Source organism: Onychostruthus taczanowskii, unplaced genomic scaffold (assembly GCF_017590055.1).
Source record: "Onychostruthus taczanowskii isolate IOZ18803 unplaced genomic scaffold, ASM1759005v1 scaffold125, whole genome shotgun sequence".
Lineage (NCBI taxonomy): Eukaryota > Metazoa > Chordata > Aves > Passeriformes > Passeridae > Onychostruthus > Onychostruthus taczanowskii.
The window spans coordinates 1,359,933-1,382,216 of NW_024498407.1; the positions used below are offsets into that span (position 1 = coordinate 1,359,933).

The following is a 22,284-nucleotide window of genomic DNA, read 5'->3' on the forward strand; positions in this document are numbered from 1 at the left end:
GGGGCGGGGCGGGGGCGGGACCGGGGCCGGGCGGGCCGCAGGGCGGGGCCGCAGTGGCGCCCTCTGTTTATTTGCCCCAAAAGTGAAAAAAGCCGCACCCCCCTTTTCCCGCTGCGTCCCTCCCTCCATCCCGGCCCCGTGTTCAGCCTAGTCTGGCTTTCATTCAGGCCTCCCGAACTTGGTCCCTGGGAGAAGTCGAGGGACGAAATATCCAAAGTAGAGACGGTGGGAGTCCCGGTCTGCTCCGCACCGGAGCGGCCTCACCTTGAATCCCGAGAACCTCCATATAAGAAGAATGTAAAGCTGTTAGAGGGTGTGCGTCTTCATTAAAGGCTAAAGCTCCCTCAAAATGACACCCTTTCCTTGCTCTCAGTGTTTCTGTTGCACTAACTTTTCCTGTGTGAAAGCTTCACCGTTGCTTCTGCACAAGGATATTCTATACGTATAGATGTCTAAAGGGAGGGTGCCAAGAAGACAGAGACAGACTCTTCTTGGTGGTACCAAGCAATAGGACAAGAGGCAATGGGAGAAACTGGTACACAGAAAGTTCCACCTGAATATGAGGAAGAACTTCTTTACTGTGCAGTGACTGAGCACTGGAACAGATTTCCAGAGAGGTTGTGGAGTCTCCCTCACTGGAGATATTCCAGAACCATATGGGCACAATCCTGTGCAATGTGTTCTAGGAGGACCCTCTGGTCCAGGGAGGCTGGACCAGATGACCCACTGTGGTCCCTTCCAACCTTTACCCATTTTGTGATATGCCCACTCATTCCTTAGGCAGCTGAAGTTACACAGATGTCCTTTCTCCTTGTACAGACACAATCTGAGCATGCAAATCACTTTGGACTCCAGGCCCCTTCCCTCTGCTGGCCTTGGCACACAGGTGACCGTGTGGCACCCTGGCCGGAGGAACAGATGGGTGCTGCTGGACAAGGGAAATGCTGGGCCAGAGAAGCTTGGAGAACTGAGCCTGAAGGATTTGTGTGCAGTCACTAGCAAAGATAGGGGTATTTTAGCTCACCAAATCATGGTTCTAGACAACAAAATGTCAGTCTGGGGAAGTGGCAGAAGAAATAATAGCAGTACATCTTGCTAGATGGAGTGAGTATTAGTTGGGTTTCAGCTGAATCCAACACAGTAGTGCATCCTCTCTCTCTAGCCCAGACCACAAAGCAAAGGCCAGTTTAACTAACCTATACTATTGCCAAGGTAAGTATTTTAAAGTCATTATTCAGTGCTGCTCCCTCAGCTTCTGGCACTGGTTTAAAAAAAATACAAGTATGGAATAATTCTGCTTACTTCTTTGTCATTATAGTGCATTTGGCTCACATTTTTTTCTATGGACTAGAAACATCCTTTTTTAAAACAAGTGATAATATCCCCATTCAAGACCCTGCATTTTAAGGAAAATGCCAACATGATTTCCAATAAACCATAAAAAATAGTTCTGTTACAGCTTTTGTGGTCTAAGGATGTATGTTATAATATGACTGCCCATAAAGCCTGAGCCATAGCTTACTGCTGGTCTTGGCTGTGCTTGAAAGAAGGAGAAAGCAGGATGCCAGCTGGTGATTCTGGTAGCTGGAAGAGAAGTCATGCCAAAATTGTTCATCACCTTTTCCTCAAGATAAAAAAGAAATGAGGAGAAAAGGTGGCCCTCATGAAATATGGGCTACTGAACTCTGTTTGCAGTGTTCAGATACTGGGATGATTATTAAATGATACAAGCAGGGAAATTGAGGCTGAGAAAAAAGAAAAAAAAACAGCTTAGAATTCAAGAGAAATAAGGAACTAGGGAGGATGAAGAGAAATCAGGGCCAAAGATGGCAGGGTGGTGATGGGAGAGTCATAGATGAAATGGCAGAGGATTTGTAAAAAGAACTCTGGAAGGAGGTTACTGTCTTGCATTGCAGGAAGAACTAACTCTGAAAGCACCACTCAAGGTCTTAGCTGGGCTTTCTGCCCCTCTCTTCTGTGTTTCTTAGTGCTTTCTGCCACAGCTGCCATTCAGCTTCCCTGATTTTGTGTTTGTGCTCAAAATCGGGTTCATTGCTCTCACTGCACCTGCTGACCTGTGTCATGAATTCTTGCACTCTCTCACTTCACAGCCCTTTACACACACTGTCAAGTCCATATGGCAGGGCATGAGTAACACAGACATGAGAATCAGAGTAGAGAGATATAATGGAGTATTTACTGACAGCAAGCTTAAAAGCAGAGACCACTTATTCCCTGCTGAGGTGTGACACTTGTCTTTTATATGGAAGAGTTCCAGCCAGGGAAAATGAGGTCTGAAGGGTGTTATAGTGGCACCAAGAATAAATGTGGCAGATGGGTAGTAATCATGGTCTCATGCTTCAGAAGAAGAAATTATATTTTTTAGAGGAGAAAATAAATAAGCAGTGCTAAAGAGAGGTGACAGAGGGAGAATTTTTTTTATTATTATTATCAACCATGTCATTACCCAAGTATGAATTTAAGGACTTCTCTTCATTCAGTGCTGGTCAATAATATGTGAATAATTAATGAATAAGAACATATCTGCAGTGTTCTAAGAATATAACTAAGGCAAGGTCAGAGAGAAAGCATCTTTGTTAAGCCCTCTGTTGCTATTGGGGAGAAAAAAACAGCTAAACTTACACACACACAAGGCTTTTTTTCAAACTGCAAAATCTAAGTATCAGTTGGTCTGATAAAAGATAAAATGCTTCTTACTACAAACTTGGCCTTGTGAATAAGGAAAACAAGCAAAAGTTATTGAAATGCCATACCTAAACTGTATCACTGAGGAAAAAAAGCATTATCAGATGGTATATAATTACCCTATTAATTTTATAAATTCTTTAAAGATTTACAATTATATATCTTTATTACTCACCATGAATAGTTTATGAACAATATGTAACATTTTATGCTACAAGGTCTGCTAGTCCTTAATTAACTTTAAACATGAAGAGTTACAATCAGATGCAAGATTATCTCATTTTATTAATTATTCTAAATCTTTAATCATTTTCTTGACTAGAATTTAGTTATTTAGCCATGTATCTCTTGTATCTTTAGTATTCAATTATATTTACTACTTCCAGAAAACAGCTCAAATCCAGAAAAAAACTATCTTAATAAACTACAGGTGACAAATTTTTTCAAAGAATCAGCATCTGATATTTCTGCAAGTGGGTTCATAAGGGTCATAAGAGCAGTCACTGTGAGCCAGAAAAGGAAACCAACATTCTAACAACTCATTAGATAAAGAGATAAATCAGATCAACTTACTTTAAAAAAAAAAAAGTCCTAATCAGTTGCATTTGTATCATTCCCCCTGGTTTTGTTCTTCCACAAAATTAAACCATTAATTAAGTTGGTAAAGCAGTAAGATTTTGTGCTGATAGATTTGTGTCAACACTGCCCTGTATGCAGACCAGTTAAGGGTTTTTCAAAGGCAAAGACACTTCCTTTGATGTTCACGTGCCCTTTCATACAAGCTGGGGTGTCAGCACTTGGCTATGATAGATTGCAAGGATGGGTAAGTAGGAAGAAACTGCCTTGCCGCCATGTGTTGTACATATGGTATCATCAGACTTCTTGGGGCAATGACCCTGTTGTCTTGCTGCCAGAAATCACTTTTTTCCCTGCCTATTAACTTTTAAGAAAAAGACTTAGCTTGGTACAACTGCCTTCCACTCTTATTGTATCTACCCCTAAAAATTTCCTAGTGTATAAAAATATTAACAAATACTCTCAAAATCTATTTTCATTGATAACCAAAATATTATTACCTTCCCCCATTCCTTGCCTATTTAGCTATCATTGTTTAGCATTGTAGTGTGTTCAAGCTACTTCAAGCAGGAGCTAAAAATATTTTGCAATTATTGTTGATAATCACAATAGCACCCAAGGACAATAGAAACAGGAAAAACATTGAGGACAATAGTGCACAAAATTAAGTAAGCTGCCTTGTAAACTGTTTAGGAAGTGGTGTGATACTTTGCAAATTTCCTAATTTCTTCTAATTTGACTCAATTATTTCTTTATCAATAGTACACTCTGTGAATAATTGTAAGTTATTAAACATTAGTCAAAATATTTGTATCATTCCTCTTAAGAAAGTTCTAGTTTCATGCTCTAAATCAGTAAGCATGTATATATGTAGACTTGCACACTATTTAGTAGTTAACCACATTAAAAAAGCAGAATGAATACTTTCTAGGAGCACAAAGATAATTTTCTCTTTGTCTTTTTTTCAATGTTTTTGTGTCAAGTGTTTTTTTCTGAAAAGATTTCTACATTTGGAACTCCCGAGCATCAGTCCAGAAGGGATTCTCAATGTTGGACTTTTATTTCTTTGCATCGTCTGAAACTTTCCAAAGACCGTACCTGGCATGGGTATAATAAAGAGGAGATAGGTGACAGCCAGTATGGCTTTACTGAGGGCAAATTGTGCCTGACAAATCTGGTGACCTTCTGCAGTGGGCTTAGAATGTTGATGGATGAGGGAAGTGCAGAGATGCCATACGTCTGCACTTGTGCAAACATTTGAAACATCCCACACAATATCCTTGTCTCTAAACCAGAGGTTGACGAGAAGCTCAACATGACCCAGCAATGTGTGCTCGCAGCCCAGAAAGCCAAACGGGTCCTGAGCTGCCTGAAAGCAGCATGGCCAGCAGAGCAAGGGAGGGGATTCTGTTCCTCTACTCCACTCTCAGAAGAGCCCACCTGTACAGTACCTGTAGTACTGTAGCTCTGGGGTCCCCAACATAAGAAGGACACGGACCTGCTGAGAGAGTCCAGAGGAGGGCCGCGACGATGACCGAGGGCTGGAGGATCTCTCCTGTGAAAACAGACTGAGAGAGCTGGGCTTGTTCAGCTGGGAGAAGGCTCTGGGGAGACCTACCTGCAGCCCCCCAGTACCCAAAGGGGCCAAAAAGAGAGCTGGAGAGGGACTTCTTACAAGGGTATGTAATTGGTAAGACAAGGAGAAATGGCCTTAATCTGAAAGAAGGTAGGTTTAGGTTAGATATAAGAAAAAATTGCTATGAAGATGTAGAACATCAGAAAAAGTTGCCCAGAGAAGCTGTGGATGCCCCATCCCTAGAAGTTTTCAAAGCCAGGTTGGATGGGGCTTTGAGCAACCTGGTCTAGAGGAAGGTGTCCCTGCCCATGGCAGGGGGATTGGAACTAAATGACCTTTAAGGTCTCTTCCAACCCAAACCATTCTGTGATTCTATGATTTGTGTTTAAAGTACTTTTGCAAAGAGTCAAAGCAAATGTTCTTACTTATGCAAATACATACCATATACAATAAACAGAGAAATAAGGCAGGAAGGGCTTGTGTTTACTTGTTTCTTTATTTATATAGATTAAGTTTAAAAGTCCTTATTGTGTCCTGCTGTTGTTTGCTACAGCATTGAGCGTTTTGAGTCCCGATACCCAGATCAGGGTTTTTGAATTTCTATAAAACATTTTTTTATCTCTAACAGAAAAAATATTTACTAGCAGTAACCATGCACAACAGTAACTTCGCATTATGCCTTCAAAGTTCAATTTTTAAGATGAAATGTATCAAATAATCTGAAAGTAGTTATCTAAGGTATTTTTTACTTTTTCCATTTCACAGTAAAAGTGCAGATTCCATACAGTGAATTTATACTACTTGTACTAAGTATGTTATCCTATTCGCATTTTTTTAAGATCTTTAAAATGAATGCATTAGCCCAGGAAATATTCAGACCATAAACAAAAAACCCCACCCTTTTATTTTAGGGGTGGGGTTTATTTCATATTTGATGTAAACATTTTATGCATTTTATTGTTAGTTACAATCAAAAAAAGGATGCATGTCTTGGAAAGCGAAATTACATCTAGCAAACAGCTAGAATGAAAAAAAAATTAGATGACAACTGTCAGATGTCCTTATGAGTGCAAACAGAGGTATAGGAGAGTTGTCAGGTCTCAGAGCCATTTAGCAATGCATGCCAGATGATACACTGGAGCCAATAGCTCCTATTTCAAATGGAAAAGACAACAGATGGTCATTCAGTAAGGAGATGTTTTGGAAAGTGGTCAGTCAGTCCAACCAGGTAAAGTGTTGACTGATTTTGCTAATTTATTTACCTTTATATTTTGTTAATCTGTACCCTGAGTTTACTCCCCCTTCAAGTAGAATTTTACATGTAAACCAGTGTAAAGACAATGTCAGAGACAGAGAAAGAAAATGCTACTGTTTGTGTCTACATCTTTTTCTCTAAGGGTTGCTGAATTTTCATAAATAAGAATTCAAAACCATGACTGCTTCAAAAGCAGTCAAATGTGGTAGTTGTTTAAAGCACTTAGTACTTGAATCATCAGGAAGAGATAGGACACTAATATTGCCCTTTTCACTGACTGCTCCTTTTAACACTGAATAGAACAGCCAAATCACAGACAAGTGCCTAAGGTACCCAGCACCCTCACAGCTGGTGGCAGCCTCAGCCATGCCCGAAGCCCACACAATTGTGTGCTGTGAGCAGCCAGCCTGGCCTGGGCGTGCCCTGGGGTGTGCAGCCATCACCATCACTGGGGTGTGTGTGTCTTATCTATGGTGTCAACTGGATTGCCCTCAGACCATTCTGCTGCACAAATGGCAGCAGAGCCGGCGAGGAGTTGGGATATTGCGGAGCGCTGAACTTTGAGCCTGAAGCACCCAAAATAATTTAAAGTTCTGCTAACTTAGGACTGTATGTACACATAACTCAGCCTTCCTTTACCCATCTTTAATCTGTAGCTTTACAAATTTAGTTTTTACTTTTGTTTTTTTTTCAGGACAAGAAAGGGTAAAATGAAATTGGACACTGTCCTAAACTATCTCCAGGCACCAAGCCCATATCTGCAGGGGAATGCTGTGATCTCCCATGGCTGCCAAAACATTTGTGTGGAATTTAAGAAATTTGTTTTGATCTTCAGACCCATAATTGTGTAGCAGTATTGCCGAACAGTCAATAGCAGAAAGAAATTAATAAAAGGGTGATAGAAGGGCTTAACAACTTGTTCTCCTCTTTTGAATCCCTCCTGTTCTTGCAAAATAGATGAGTAAGTAAGACTAAATTAGACCCCTTTAATTAGTCACAATAGCCCTATTCTGGTATCTGATGCCAATTTAGTCAGTATTTCTGCTGGTACCAAATTTGGTAGTTACGTCAACAGTTTCCCAGCACTTGCTGCCTGCACTTGGGGATCTATGCCCAATAAAGACAGGGTGGCTTTTAAAGCATTCTCCACCCAAGGAGGTCCCAGCCTTACATGCTGCCTCCTTGGAGCGGGGATGAGCTCCTATACTCATGGCCGACACTTCAATTACCTGCTACACAAATGGGAAACTCCAATGGTCTTTACAAGAGAATCAGATTCTTTTAAGAATGCCTTGTAGGACCTTTGCCTCATGTTGCAAGGCAACAATTCAGAGAACTGAACATGAGAACTGTAGAATTGAAGACCAATTGAGAGAACCCACATAGACCACTGTTTTATAGCCTGCTTCAGTAGCAAAGCACAATTTTTATGTACAATGAGATGAAGCCTTAGACAAAGCCTCCTTCTCAAGTTTCTTACCTCATTGGTTACTTTAATTTGCAAGCATGGATGCTTTCATAGTTTCTTCCTTCAGAAGCAGTACTTCCAGGAATATCTCAACTTCCATCATAAACAAAAGCGGTAATGAATCATCTCTGCTAATAAATTAGCAGAGGCTTCTTGGCATTTTGAGATCAAATTCCCAAAATCTGCTGTTTATCCCCAAAGAAGTCTGCTGTTTATCCTGTTTGTGCCCACATGTACTTCTTGCACTTTCTCCTAGACAGTACAAATAATATATTCAGAGAGGCATTCTGAACTTAATAATTTTATTTACCATTTTCTCATAACACACCCTAAGCATCCCAATGCCAGTCAAGGTTGTAGTCCACTTACATTAATTTTCACCAAAAATACTTCCTTGTCAGATTATTCACAGGCAAGAAGTATTTATTCCTGGGAAAGGCATTTCAATGTTTGTCACTATTCTAGGCATTAAAAACATCTATCTATGCTTCTCTGAAACCAACAATATGTCATCAATGTGAAATAACTATAGGGATGTAAGTCTTTAAACAATTCCATTATCATTAATTGTGTACCATTTATCATAGTAAAAAAAAAAATAGTCTTTGCACTGTGATACCTTCTGTTTCTTTCTTTCCAGACACTTCCCCCTCAGCTTTCCTGCCGAGCTTTCAGAATTTTAAATTGTTTAATATAGTCTTTGAACTGAGGTCAGGAAGAGGTCAGTTGGAGGCAGTATCCCAATGGGTTAATGTATGGTCATCTTTAAAAGAGTGCTATGATAGAACTGAACATAGTTTATCAGACAGAAAATTTGTAGCATCTCCAGATGCAAATTGTACTTTCTGAGTGTTACGCAGAGACTTTTTAAGTAGATAATATACTATGTTTTTCTTAGAGTACCTTTAGATTTATTAAAATTAAATTTGTGCATATTAAAAAACTACAACCACACAAGATCTTTCATTCACAGAGATGTTTATTTTTGTCTTCAATGTTTGTAGGGAATACGATTTCACTACAAAAGTGTCTCAGAGAAACTCCATTCAAAGTCTAGGCTTAAGAATGAAGGGAAAATATACTTTCAGCTGTACCAGTCCTGAGCAAAGTTTAAAAAAAATTTAAAAAAAATCCACCAGAGATAGGAAGCAGCACCAATTAAACCAGAGGGCCTCTTACTGATATCTGCTCATGCTTTCTTTTCTGCTTGAGAATTGGTAAACACTTAGGTAGGAAAAATTACTTTATTAGAATGTGGACACAAGATTCACAGTCCCAATCTCTCACCAAATACTACCCCTTTTTTTATAGTTAGTGTCCAGGGCCTCAGTTTTACTTTCCATTAAGTAGTCAGGACTGCTAACAGCAAGACTGTTGCCCCCATGGTGAAACATTTTCTCTTACTCAAATTGGTAAATAAATATTTATTTAATATACTCCTTCTAATAAATATTTATTTCCTATCAATATCAAGTTCCTGAAAAGTTACATTGTTCTTAGAAGTATACTACTCGTAGCAGTTATAAAACTTCTGATAACATCAGGTCTCAAAACAATTCAAGTGGCTTACAATCTGTCTCTTGTTGTTTCAGTGAAAGGATTTCAAGCCATTGGTAACACTTGGTACTTAATAGTTGGTTTATCCAGGACATTCAGATTCAATCTGACAAAGTAAATACTTCTAAGAGTCAGAACAGAAAAGGCACTTACTCATTTTGGGGAAGACACCTGGCAGGTAAGATTTTTGTTTTCAAAATAACAAGCCCTTTTTCTAATAATAAAATCCTTAAAAAACTAGTTGGATAAACATAATCCCTATGAACAAAACCAACTTAGGTACCCCTTCCCAAGAAAGGTAATACTGTCCTTGACTGAGAAATGTGAAAGCATCCAGAAATACAAGTTTTATTCACTTCTGTGATATTCCAGTAGACCATCACAATTGGCTAAAAGAAAAAATCTCCTCCAAACAATGGGTATTTTACAAATTGAAAGCCTCAAAAATTTCTGGACTGTTTTTTATTAGGTACTCCTATCAGCAATAAAACGTAAGATTCTAATGTGTATAACCAGGAACATAACCTTGGTTACAACCAACAACCTGTGACTTCAACCAGAGGAGTAAATCTTTTATCAAACTTCCTTGCAATTGAATCATTGCCTCAGTGATGCTCTGTGTAAGGCACTTAGTAAATTTTAAGAGCATCTGACAGTACTGTTGGTAGTTTTGATTTGTTTGTGAGGATGCTCTAACAACGCTTCAAGATTAACAGGTTAAGGTGTGGAATAATCACTGAAAACAGCCGTATGAATTACTGGCCACAAAACTCTTCAGAAGCCACATCCATTCTAGTCTAGGTTCATATCACCCTTGCAACATAAAGCTATCCTTTTCTTAGCAGTCCAGGAATTAGACCCTTTAAAATTGTGTAGTAGCTAATTGTATGACAGGAATTCATTTTGTTCCTAACTCTTTCATCTAAACTTCCACCCTTTCAATAAATAACTTGTATACAAGAGTGAATATTCATGGTAGTTACTATTTAATTCACAAAACTCTACATCTTTAGTCCAAATGTCATTCAACCAACAGCCATCAAGAGTTCTAAAGCAAGACATACCTCTAAGAAGTGTGTGTTGCCTACTTCCAATACATTACATAGAGATAGGAACACTAAACAGACAAAAAAGACAAAGAAGCCATTATATGGCTTTTCTAGGGATTAGTCTGAAAATACATTTTCTTTGTTCTTCCTTTCCCCCTCCTTATTACTCTGTTTTTTTTGTTGGACTGGGGGTTTTTGAAGGTGTCTGACATTTTAGAAAAAGAAGTTTCCTACTTGGGATTTCAGTAGGAAAGCAGAGAAAGCACTCAGTATCTGTGCATGCTCCTCAGATCTCCTTCTCCAGTGGGGACTAAAAGCATTTTACTTGGCAACATTTGCCTCCATCAGCTGGAAAGAATTTTGCTTATTTTGCCACATTTGGAAGCCTCCCAGCATAGAATGACACCATTTGCAGAAATACAGATAATTGGCATCATAGAATGCCAGGTACCTCAGAATGCTTGAATGGTACACAATCAGTGTAACTAAGTTTGCTCAGCAAGAATCTCTTCAGGTAGTCAATTATATAGAAAGAAAGGCAACAGTGACAAAATTGATACTGACCTCTAAGCTCCCACATGCCATCATTCTGTATGACACCATGCTGATCTTAAAGAAACCAAAATATAGTTCAAGAACTGGGAACAGCAGTCAAATTCCCCACTTTAAAAAGCAGGCATAATAAATTATTTCAAACTCACTGCATCCACTTATAATATAAATGTATTTAAGAGAAACAAAAGAGAGAAGAAGGTATCAGGAATAAGAATGTGTTTCCTTCAGAGGTGGGAGTAATGATAATACATGTAACCTGAAGAGATTTCCCTTGCCTAGATTAATTCTAGGCAATTAATAGCTGAAGGCCATTACAGAAAGAGATCACCAGTCAGATGCCAGACTTTCCTGCTCAGAGATCTGTGCCATCAGGAACTGGGCTTGTCATTGAAGCATTTTTATTTATTCTGTGCAAAGAAGAATCAGCTTGAAATAGATTCATGGATGACAGCTGTATATTAGATGCATATAAATGGCAAATTAGATCTCTGTGTTCACAAAGTGAGTATTCAGAAAGTAGAACTGGCCTTACCTCTCACTTGTCTTAACAGATGCAAAGTAATTGAATAACTCCATCCTTCTTTAGTGACAAATAACTGGGACTATCTTTGAACCAAACAGAATTTGCAGTTTGTAGAATCTAGTGATCTTGGGAAGAGGGTCATGAGCCACATTTCATGAGCCTGGGTCACATTTATTTCCTTTTTCTGCATCCTTTTGTTTCTTCATACAGAAGAGGAAAATTACTGTGGTTAGCAAGCTATCAAAAAAAAATACATCAATAGTCTCCTTTCCTCAGCTATCTTCTCAGTAACTCCACTGTAAATTAGAGCTCCATTGGTCTACAGCTACATGTCTTAAAAGCTTGAGGAAGCATGTTCACTTTGCATTGACCAAGATCAGTATTTATATGCAGATGTGCTGGTTTTGGCTGGGACAGTTAGTTTTCTTCACAGTAGCTGGCATGTGGCTGTGTTTTAGATTTGTGCTGGAAACACTGTTGATAACACAGAGATAGTTGAGCTGTTGCTGAGCAGAGGTTACACAGAGTCAAGGCTTTTTCTGCTTCTCCTATTGTCACACCAGTGAGGAGGCAGGGGGTGCACAAGGAATTGTGAGGGGACAGCTGACCACAGGGATATCCCAGACCAGGTGATGTTCTGCTCAGCATGTGTGGCTGAGGGAAGAAGAAGAAAGAGGAAAATGTTTGGAGGGATGGTGTTTGTCTACTCCAGTCACTGTACTTGCCAGCTGGGGTTTAACCATGACAGGAAACAGTGTAACCAAAGACTACACTTTTCCAGGCGGCCTAGATCCTGAAAGTATAGTTCTGCTCAAATAGTCCTCCATCTGCCAAGATATACCATACTTTCCAGAAAATTAAAATTTTAGAACTACTTTTTAGACTATTGTTACTGGACAATATTTTTGGTGGTAATTTTCTTTTTCAGCATATGGAAGAGCTATTAGATAAGGTTACAATTTTGTCTTTTACAAAACCCCAAATGGGACAGCAATCTCTCGTAATCATTCTTAATAATAATCAGTAAGAGCTATAGAATATGCTTTTGCCCTTTATCTTCCATGTTTAGCTTCTCAAAAGTACACCTACAACTTCCTGTGCACATTAAACTGTCTGCTTTTAAAATCTGCCATTAGCAGACAGAGCAAGTTCATTCTGATGACTTTTATCTGTCTCCATAATAAAAGGGGCAAGATTAGGATTGAATACAGAGTGATTCAGTGGTGGCTTGTTTTTATTAATTTTTACCAACACACTTAAATAGAGGCTGTAATAAGCTCCTGCATTACTAAGACTCTAGGATCTGAAACTATTTGTTTTTTTCACTGCATTTTCTTTCACTGTTTGCATCTAGTGGTACAATTTAGGCCTCATTCACAGACATCACAATCTTTTGGCATAATGTCTTAGCAAAATCATGTAAACATCACTTGCTGTTGGATAATAGTATTTTCCAGCAAGCATGCAGACTTCCATTGCTGTTGTACCACTTACTCCATTCTAAACAGGAAGTTACAATAATTTCTATAGAGCACTGATTTGTATTTCACTTATGAAGTAATTTTCCAAGTTTAATTAGTGGTTAAATCCTGTTAATTCCTGTTAAAACATGGGTTCTTTAGATGTCAAGCTAATCTAAATATGATTGTGGTCTTAGAAAAGTTTTCTAAGTCTCTTTTAACAGTTTCTCCTCTTTTTAAAACTTTAACAATACACAAAACCCCATCTGAGCTTCTACAGTTTGCCTGTTTTTACTGTAAAGTTTTTGCTAGTTTGAAGTTATAACCTTTCAAACTGAGACTGCTCTGACATAAGTTGGGGCATAATTTCAGGTTAAGAAAACCTCTGAAAGATCAAGCTGTGTTTCCAGCACACCCAAATCTTAACACTGAGATAGAAGTAAGCATTTTCAAAATGCCACATTTGACTGACTGGTCCACTTGCCAAAGCCAGCATTAACTTTTTATCTTTTCTATCTTATTCCTGAGTAAGCACAGGCTAAATTTATTACAAGTATAGCACTTGCTGTTGTCTTTGGAGAAATTAAATGTAAATGCCTTTCTATTTCCCTACAATTTCTGATTTTGAATGAATTATACCCACACTCCCTAGGAGGGAGAAGAGCCAAATAAAGGCATGTCACAGGAAAAAAAAAACCCCAAACAGATACAGTTAAAGAACCCTGGATAAAAAGTACACAATAGACAGTTCCATGCCAAATCAATCCTGTTAACAAAGTAAAATCAATCAGCAAAACATAGGAAACTGTCAGGCTTTTGAGACAGGAGAGGAAAAAAGTAAAGAATTTGAGATGCAAGATGTGAAGTTCAGAAGACTTGCTTAAACACTACAGTGAACTAATTGAACAAATTCTAGAAAGTACTGTCTCGCATGGCTACTTGAAAATGTGCTACTCATAATAATAAAAAAAATGTAAAGTGCACAAATTATAAAATCAAACTGTTTTTGAGATTTTACAATCTATGCCCCAAAACATCAAATATCTAGATAAACACATAATAGGTTAAAATCTCAGTCATATTCTTAATTATTGACTCTTAATATCAAGAATTTTAAGTTTTGAAATGTAATTTATTTATTACTACCTCCTTTGTTGGAACCAAGATTTTATATGGTATAATTCAACCTGCTACTGAGTAGAAGAATTTTTATCTCCAATACGTAGATTTAAATTCATGAAAAAAAAGAGATCAGTCAACTGTATATTTGTTCTTTTTCTTATACCACCTATAATTAATAGCAAAGTTAGGAAGATCAGAGACTGAATTACTGTACACTTCATCAATGAACTATTTATACTTATTTTCCCCCATTTCTCCCCCCTTTTCCTTTCTGAAACCAGACAATCAATCAGCACATAAAGGAACTCATTTACATGGAACACTATCACACTTGTCCTTGTGGAGCCATCATTTCATGAACATCCCAGGATGTATGGCTGTTGAAGACTGATGCATATATAGATTTAACAAATAACAGGTCTTATGCAGAGAGCAATCACAGAGAAAAATAGCTAATCAGAACACATTACAACATTAAATTTTCACTTTTTATAAATGGAGTAAAGATGCTTTTAAATATATTTACAGTTAGAAAAAAGGATTTAGGATTACTACAAGTCAAAATTATTTAGAAATTATGGAAGTGAAGCTCATTTAAATTATATTATGAACGGACTCAAATGCGATATTTTGCTTAGAATTTGTCTACTCTGCTATCAGTATTGTCATATTCTTTTAATCACCAACAGGCAAAAACTTAACTTTGCTTAATGCTAAAACAAGCATCATTGCAATAAAACTCTGGCAACCTAATTGTTCAGTTAAAACCACCACAGCTCTTAAGAACCTAGCTGACTTCTTTAGCATCTGTAGTAGAAATTGCTCTTCAATATCTTTTTCCATAATGAACACTGAGACTTTCTGCATTATTTTTGATAACCATACTTGTACCACATTTTTGAGACTATTCTCTAGAGACAGTTGAATCATAGTAAAATCCACTCCATCCTTCCTTTCAAACCAAGAGGCTACTTAATTCTGGAGATAGAGTCCTTTTGTTGGCAATGCTGGGTGGTTTATTCACATAAACTTAAATAAAAATACATTTCCCATTTAGTGAAATACTGGTAACAGATTACTATTTCTTTGCAAGAAATTCTGAAATGTGTTAGAATTCATTACATTTCAAATTCCATAATCACATTTCATAAACATTCATAAACACATTTCATAAAACTTCTTGCAATGAGATTTACAACCCTAAACTGCTTACTTCAAACAGTTTCAGCTCTTTTGTAATCCATTATATCAGTATATTCTGCAAACAGTCCCACCTAAAAATAAAATATAAAAAAATAAAGTTGAGAAGCGTGTATTTTTTCTTTTAAAAACTAGTGTAAGTTATTCTGAACACTAGCCCGGCCCCAAAAACATTTAAGAACCTTAAAAAGCATGTTTTACAGATACTAAATTTGGCCAGGTAACAGCAATGAACAGACATCCTATTTTCAGTAAGATAAAGCAGAATACATAATAAACAGATCAGTAGTTATCCATCTGAAACAGCCTATAATTAACATTTGATGTCTAAAAAGTTTAAACAGCAACACCAAGGAATGAGGTATGTATGTTCTCAGATATCACATCAGACTCTCATTTTATGCAACTAACTGTATTTCACAACTAGCATCTTACAAAATAGAACAGTACCATTGTGCCTGTAGAAGTACTGCATTAAAAACAGAAAAATACATTACTACAAGAAACCACCAAACATCACAATCTTCAGGGGCTACAAAAATCCATTATTTTAAGCCGTTAAGAAGACATATCATATGTGGGTAGTAATTTGGGGCTGGATTCACTACCAAGAAGGTCCATCCAACTTTCACATAGGCTTAAAAATATATTTACTTTGAATGAAAAAGAAAAGGTTCACGGGAGTGTAAGTGCCCTACCTCACTAAAAGGAGCTAAATGGACTTTTGTACTGAACCAGATTATATAATTTAAAATCTATACATGAATTGTATGTATGTATCAAAACACTTATTGGTTGTAAACAAAAATGCAAAATCTGTATTCACAAAAATATTTTATTGGTAATTTTACATAATACCAGATGGTATTGTAAATAGTTCTGCTCTTTATCAGTATATTGCTAAGTGCGTAAATGTTGACAGCTTATGCCATAAAGTAGGATACTGAGCCTTTTTCAAATGATTTATGACATAATATATTCTAGCAGGCCAATTCAATATTAAAAAAATTGATTCAGGAAGAAAAAAAAAAATAGAATAATTATTTCCTTATTCTTGTGCAACATCTGATATTCCTGTACTGACATAAGTGACTATGTGACACTAGAAAAATCTGGGGCAAGGAAACAGCACTAAGCAGAAATGAGAACTGCAGATCTTTTTAAAGCTTTTCCAAACTTTCATATTTTCAAATAGTTTTTGCCAAATGCACCACCATCTGAGGTTCAGTATTTGTTACACAACACAAAATACCAGTGTACAGCGACAATGCAGTACTTTACCTGAATTGCAAGGTTAACTAATCAATGCTTAGAATGTGTTTTCTATTTTGCTTGTAAACATTGCAATAAGTGTTTTAAGTGTCAAAAAATATTGGCAAAACCATCAACATAATTCAGTAACAGTAATCTAGTAAAATGTGTCAAACATTGGCAAAAATCCATACAAATGTTTTCTTTAATAACATTTTTCCTATTTAACCACACCAAGTACCAGCAGGTGTTTTTAAGAAGATAATTATTATGAAAATTCTGTTGCAGCAATAATTGATTAAGTTGATCTTTGACTTGCATACATATAACTATGTTTCACAATTCTCAAATAATACATATTTAGGCAGCTTGAACTATGTTATAAAAATTCAAATTCAGTACATGCCAATAGTAGAGCTTCCAAGAGTTGTGTTAGAATTCACTAAACTAAAAGTGAAAATGGACATACCGATAACACTGCATAATGAACATTCAAACCACATTTTCATGGCACCCTTACACATGTAGATTAAAAAGTTGGTCTGAAGATGCTTAAGCATTTGTAGATAGCATTTAAATTACTACAGAATCACAAAATAAGCTGAGTTGGAAGGGACCAAAAAGGATCATTGAGTCCAAATTCTGGCCGTGCACAGGACAGCCCCAAGAGTCACACCATACACCTGAGAGCATTGTCCAAATACTTCTTGAACTCTGTCAGGCTGGTGCTGTGACCACTTCCCTGGGGAGCCTGTTCCAGTGCCCAGACACCCTCTGTGTCTGTGAGAAACCTTTTGTGGTATCTAACCTAAACCTCCCCTGACTGAGCTTCGTGCTGTTACTGTTTCTATTACTGCACTTTGTTTCTTTCTTTTTATTAAATTGCATTGTGTTCCAGTCAACATATCAATTATGCATGACTAATCTGTCATGAAAATGTGGTGACAGAACTTACGTATTTGCATGTTTTGAAGAGACTAATGAAACTAGAGGAAATAAACTTTAATGAGATTCCCCGTTCAGTGACGATGCTTCTCCTCTGGGTGAGGATGACCTGGACACTCCTCTCTCTGTGTTGTCAGAGCTAGAACCACTCTGACTGTGTTGATCTGCAGAAGCAGCACTGGAAGCAGGTGGTGACTTAGTTTTCTCCTTAAAGTCTGTAATAATGACTGTCAGATCTCCAACGGTAACTTCCAAATGCTGAGCACTACTTCGATCCACATTTTTCAACCTTGGCCTAAATAAAGCAAATAATCATATTAAAAGCACAAACACCATCTTATTATCTTGTCTCCCTTCTACTTTTTAGGAACTCAGGAGAACAAATGTGTATGTAAGACTTCTTTTTGCAACATGTAATAGGTAGGAGAACAAAGTACCAGAAGTATTAACAGTGGAGTGTTTCCTAGTATGTTTTACATTCAAATAGTTGAATATAACACATTACCATCTCCTAAAACTATTTAGAAGTTGACATTTTGAATAATATCAGTATGCAGCAGTATGTGAAGGATATTACTTTTAAATCCCAATTCTTTCTTTATTGTGACTTTATTGTGCAAAGTTATAAATTTGATCCAGGGAAACATCCACCTCTGCAGCAGGCTGAAGCAACAATTCTAAGAGAAAATGATGTTCAGTAATGAAGATATTGGTGTTTGTCTTTTGAAATCAACAGCACAGACAGTGTTAACTTGCAGCAGGTGTTACCTCATTTCAAAACCTCACTAGGATCACTAGTATACTATTTGAACTGGACTTTGCATTCACAGTATAACTCTGGTATTCCGGTATAGGGTCTGTTTTAAATTACGCAGAAATGAATGATACCTAGTGTTGAAGGGGTAAGGATCTTCATTCAATCTTTCAATTGTTTGATTTTTCAATACATGCCACACTTAAGTTTTGCCATCATATTTTTGCTAGTGGCATGCATAAAATACTTGCAATTTAGTCCTTTCCCATGATCATCATGAAAAACTGATACCAGACAGCTGAATTCATACAAGCAGTTATGAACAGCACAGTTTGTGCGTTTAACTGGCTCCACAGCTACCACTGGCTCAAGCTGCAATAAAATGATGACACCACATGTTTGCAGATATGATAATAGCAAAGCTCTAACCTTCACCCTATCATCAACTTTGCTTGAGGTAGAATTGGTTTCCATTCACTTCAGCTGAAACAACTCATGCCTTTTCTCCACTACAACTGAGACAGGCTTTGACATCGTGCTCCCCTGAGGCTGAAGCAGCATGACTGAAGCAACTCAGGAAAATCTGAAAATCTGCTGATGCACATCATGGGAATAGAGTGAAAACTTCAGAATAATCAACTTGTGCAAGTGCTGTGTACCTGGAGCTTATTAATTATACTGAGAGTGCATGAAGATTTTTGTAGTTGTTTCCAGCAATAATGTATACATTTTAAGGCAAAAAGAAAAGGATATCCTTTTCTCAAAGAATACTGAAGAAATCTGCCTAAACTTAACTTACTATCATATCTAGTCAAACAATTCTTGGAAAAAATTAACTGTTTGAAGCATTAAAAAAAGTCAATTCTTAATGCAAGGTCATACTGGTATTTCAGTCCAAGATTTTCTTTTAGTTATTTTTCTAATTTCCTTAATCTTTCCCTATCTCACTTTTTGCATTTTTACTGTATTATTGCAATTTACCCATTAATATTTCAATTTATAATTGGCTTAACTAAAGCTCACTATGCTAACATCAAACGCTTCATAACTGAAGTACTTTGGCTGCATGAGGTAAGCTTGCAAATTTGAGTATTTAAAAAAGAAAAAAGGAAAGGAACAACACCTCTGTGTCCTTAATCCTAATCATGACTCTCCTAATGACTGCTCTCTACTGACTCTCAGTCTCTCCCTTGTTCTGATCCTAATGATCCTATTTCAGGCACAACAGAAGCATCTGGTACTTCTCTGCCTAACTAATGCCAAAGGATATTTCTTGGCTGGGCTATTTTGGAGTGCTTCCAAAAAAAAAAAAAAAAATAAATAGTTCCACATTTTAGGTTTTGATGAATTAGGGGTTAAACCTGCTGCTTTTGTTTAGCAGTTTGCACCCTCCTTCCTTACAGCAAGATCAAGGCTTTTACAACTGCTTGTCTGTACTGCAATATTTCATGTTTTCACTTCTAAGAGTCCTTCAGCATCCCAGATGTGGCATGGAGAGTTCTGTCACTAGGTAATTGACATACCTTATCCTGTCAGATTAATTTATGCCCTAGTTCAGGCCTTCAAAGCTGAAGAGTTCTACAAGGCTATCAACAACTAAGTTATTTTCCCTACTCATCTGTAGTCTGGTACTGACAGTCTCTCCTCCCGCTACTATTTTACATGAAAACTATTCCCTCCCATACCCTCTTTTTTCCAGAGATTAATATCATCAATTTGCCTATCAACAGTTTTGTATGGTATGAAAAATACTTCTATACACCCTTAAAACAATATACTAAATAACCCTTAAAAAGTCTTCCTTTCTCTGTTCAGCTGATCTCCATCTTCTGGCCACAAGTACACACTGCAGGTCTTCGTATTTTATAGACAGCCTAAACAAATAAAACTTCACACCAATATATAACTTAACTGTTTGCCATAGCACTCAGAAAGCAGTAAAATCAAAGAACACTTTCTTGTTTTTGTTTGTAAATGACATTTTATAAATACCGCAAAAGTTTCTAAATTTTTTACCTGGTTTTCTTATGACTGTTCTTTTTGCTTGTTGTTTCCTTTTCACTTTTTTCCTTTTCTACTTTGTCTTTTTTCTCTTTCTTTGATTGTGTAGGGGGCACAAATTGCTGAGGAACCTGTTGTGCAACCAGCTGTGAGACAGGTCGAGGTTTCCTGTGTGCACATATATATAGACATGCATAATGCTTAGACTTTTCAAGTCTCAAACTGTCTACGCTTCAGTTATTAACATTAACCATCACTGTAAGAAGAAATATTGCTGCTAATACTTCATTAAGACAGCAAATAAAATTTAAACCCATTATAGCCTTTTGTTTCACTTGCATTATCAACAAATGAAATTCCCTTTTCTTTATTTTACAGCATTTAGAGACCATATTTGCAATAAACCCTCTTCTCACAGTTGTCATATCCAGACAGAAAGCTCAGAGTGAGCTTCAAAAGGCAATTCTTCCAGAAATTACATTACCATCCACTCCCAGCCCCTTCAAATGTTGGAATAGTCTGGTTTGAATCTATTCCAATACAGAAGTAGACAATCCTTATCACAAAAGGAAAAAGCTGACCTTTGAGGTATCAGAGCTAAAACCGTTCTTGGCCTTATAGAATAAAATTCAAATGTTTTCAGCTCAAACAAATTTATTGGAGCAATAATAAATCCTGTTGTGTATAATTTTTATCATGTTGTTCACTGGAAAAAAATACACTGCTGATTAATATGTAGGATATGGCTCTCAGAACACATATACTTTGGAAGCTGGCAACAGAAACATAAGACCACATTCCATCAGTATACACAGTGCAGGTTTAATTTCCAAGTTTTGATCCAAACTAAAAACCAGTGTGAAAGGAGCAACAGCAGGAAAAAGAATTTCAACAGTTTATTATTTTTACATTTTCCAAAATATTATTTTGAAGTGGATTAATTTTTTATTCTGTTTTGTATTGGAATACAATGATCCTAGTTTGAAATGAAACATTTTACTCATTCCATTGCAAGTGTATTTACTTGTTCTGAAGTTTCAGAATTAAGAAATTTCAAGTCATGATATATAAAAAAGTTTCTGTTATTAACACTTTGAAGATATAAATTTCTTCTCCAAAAGAATGCTTACCCTGCCAAGCTCTTGGGTTTTGTTAGTTGGATTGTGATGCTAGGTCTTTTAAAATAGAAAAAGCACAAATTATATGCACTGTGATACTCTGAAAATACAAAACTGTTATCAAAGCAACAGAAGCTATCAGCTCACACGCATACTTAGATATCCCAACTCACAGGATCACACTACTGGCACTTCTTGCTTGGGTGAAGAGATGAGAAAAATAACAAGTGCAGGAAATGAAGGCAGTTCCCATTAACAAGTTATATTTTCAGTAATGATTGCAATAGTTCAAGTTACAGACTGAAAGCCAAATTACAAGAACTCAAAGTGGAGGAAAGAGAGTTAATATAAATCAGCTGAGATTTCATGAGTCTTCACAGTAAGTTCTTAATGAATTAAAATAAATTAAAATAAAGACTATTAATAAATTGTCAACACAACAGAACTTTGGGATAAAAACTAGACTAGCCCTTACCCACTCATGAACTGAGCCTACGTTAACTCATAGAGGGAGGAAAAAAAGGAACAAATCCCTTTAGTGAAAACCACCCAGCTCATAGCACTAGAACCTTGCAAAGCACACACTGTAGTGAGCCCACAGTGAACAACTCAAATGGTCTCAATAGACTACAAATGTGCAGGTTAACAGAGGACATAAGACATTTTCAAGAAAACTTGTCTCAGAATTTTTTCAACCTTTTGTCACAGTAATTCATAACAGAGCAAGAACCACCATGGTGTAATTGATGCACATGCTTATAATTTCAGGTGGAAAACAGTTGTGATATATAAAGAAAACTGATGATCTGTCCTGCATTGAAAATTGCTCTGGGAGATATGGATACAGTTTGTCATGACAGTCAAGTGACAATCCCATCATTACTACACAATGACCTGAGAGAATAATTGGACGTGTGACTTATGAACAAGACACTAGTGAACTTGACACGCAATGAATTGTTTCCCAGGGGTGCAGAAAACACCATGATTATGAAAACTTGTTACAAAGGGGTAGAGAGGGGAATAAACAATCTTAGCCAAGCAAGATCTGAATTTATAGCCATTTCAGTTCCTGAGGGCAAACCGGATAATTTCTGTTACAGTACAGATGGGAAATTAAGCTTAGTTCCAAGTCCTAGTCTTAGAACTTTTTTCCTACCATATAAAG

At 37.0% G+C, this 22,284-nt stretch overlaps 2 protein-coding genes across 2 annotated transcripts in view; both read right to left on the bottom strand.

The window, feature by feature from the left end:
• GXYLT1 (glucoside xylosyltransferase 1) overlaps positions 1-7,696 on the bottom strand; it is a 41,651-nt gene extending 33,955 nt beyond the window's left edge. Inside the window, exon 1 of the mRNA XM_041396073.1 lies at positions 7,594-7,696. Coding sequence (XP_041252007.1) covers positions 7,594-7,598 — 5 coding nt within the window. The 5' untranslated portion in view covers positions 7,599-7,696. The remainder of the gene's footprint in view (positions 1-7,593) is intronic.
• An 846-nt stretch (positions 7,697-8,542) lies between these two features.
• Positions 8,543-22,284, bottom strand: part of YAF2 (YY1 associated factor 2) — a 31,869-nt gene continuing 18,127 nt past the window's right edge. The window contains exons 3-4 of the mRNA XM_041396050.1: positions 20,014-20,166; positions 8,543-17,538 (exon numbers count right to left, since the gene is read on the bottom strand). Coding sequence (XP_041251984.1) covers positions 17,301-17,538; positions 20,014-20,166 — 391 coding nt within the window. The 3' untranslated portion in view covers positions 8,543-17,300. The remainder of the gene's footprint in view (positions 17,539-20,013; positions 20,167-22,284) is intronic.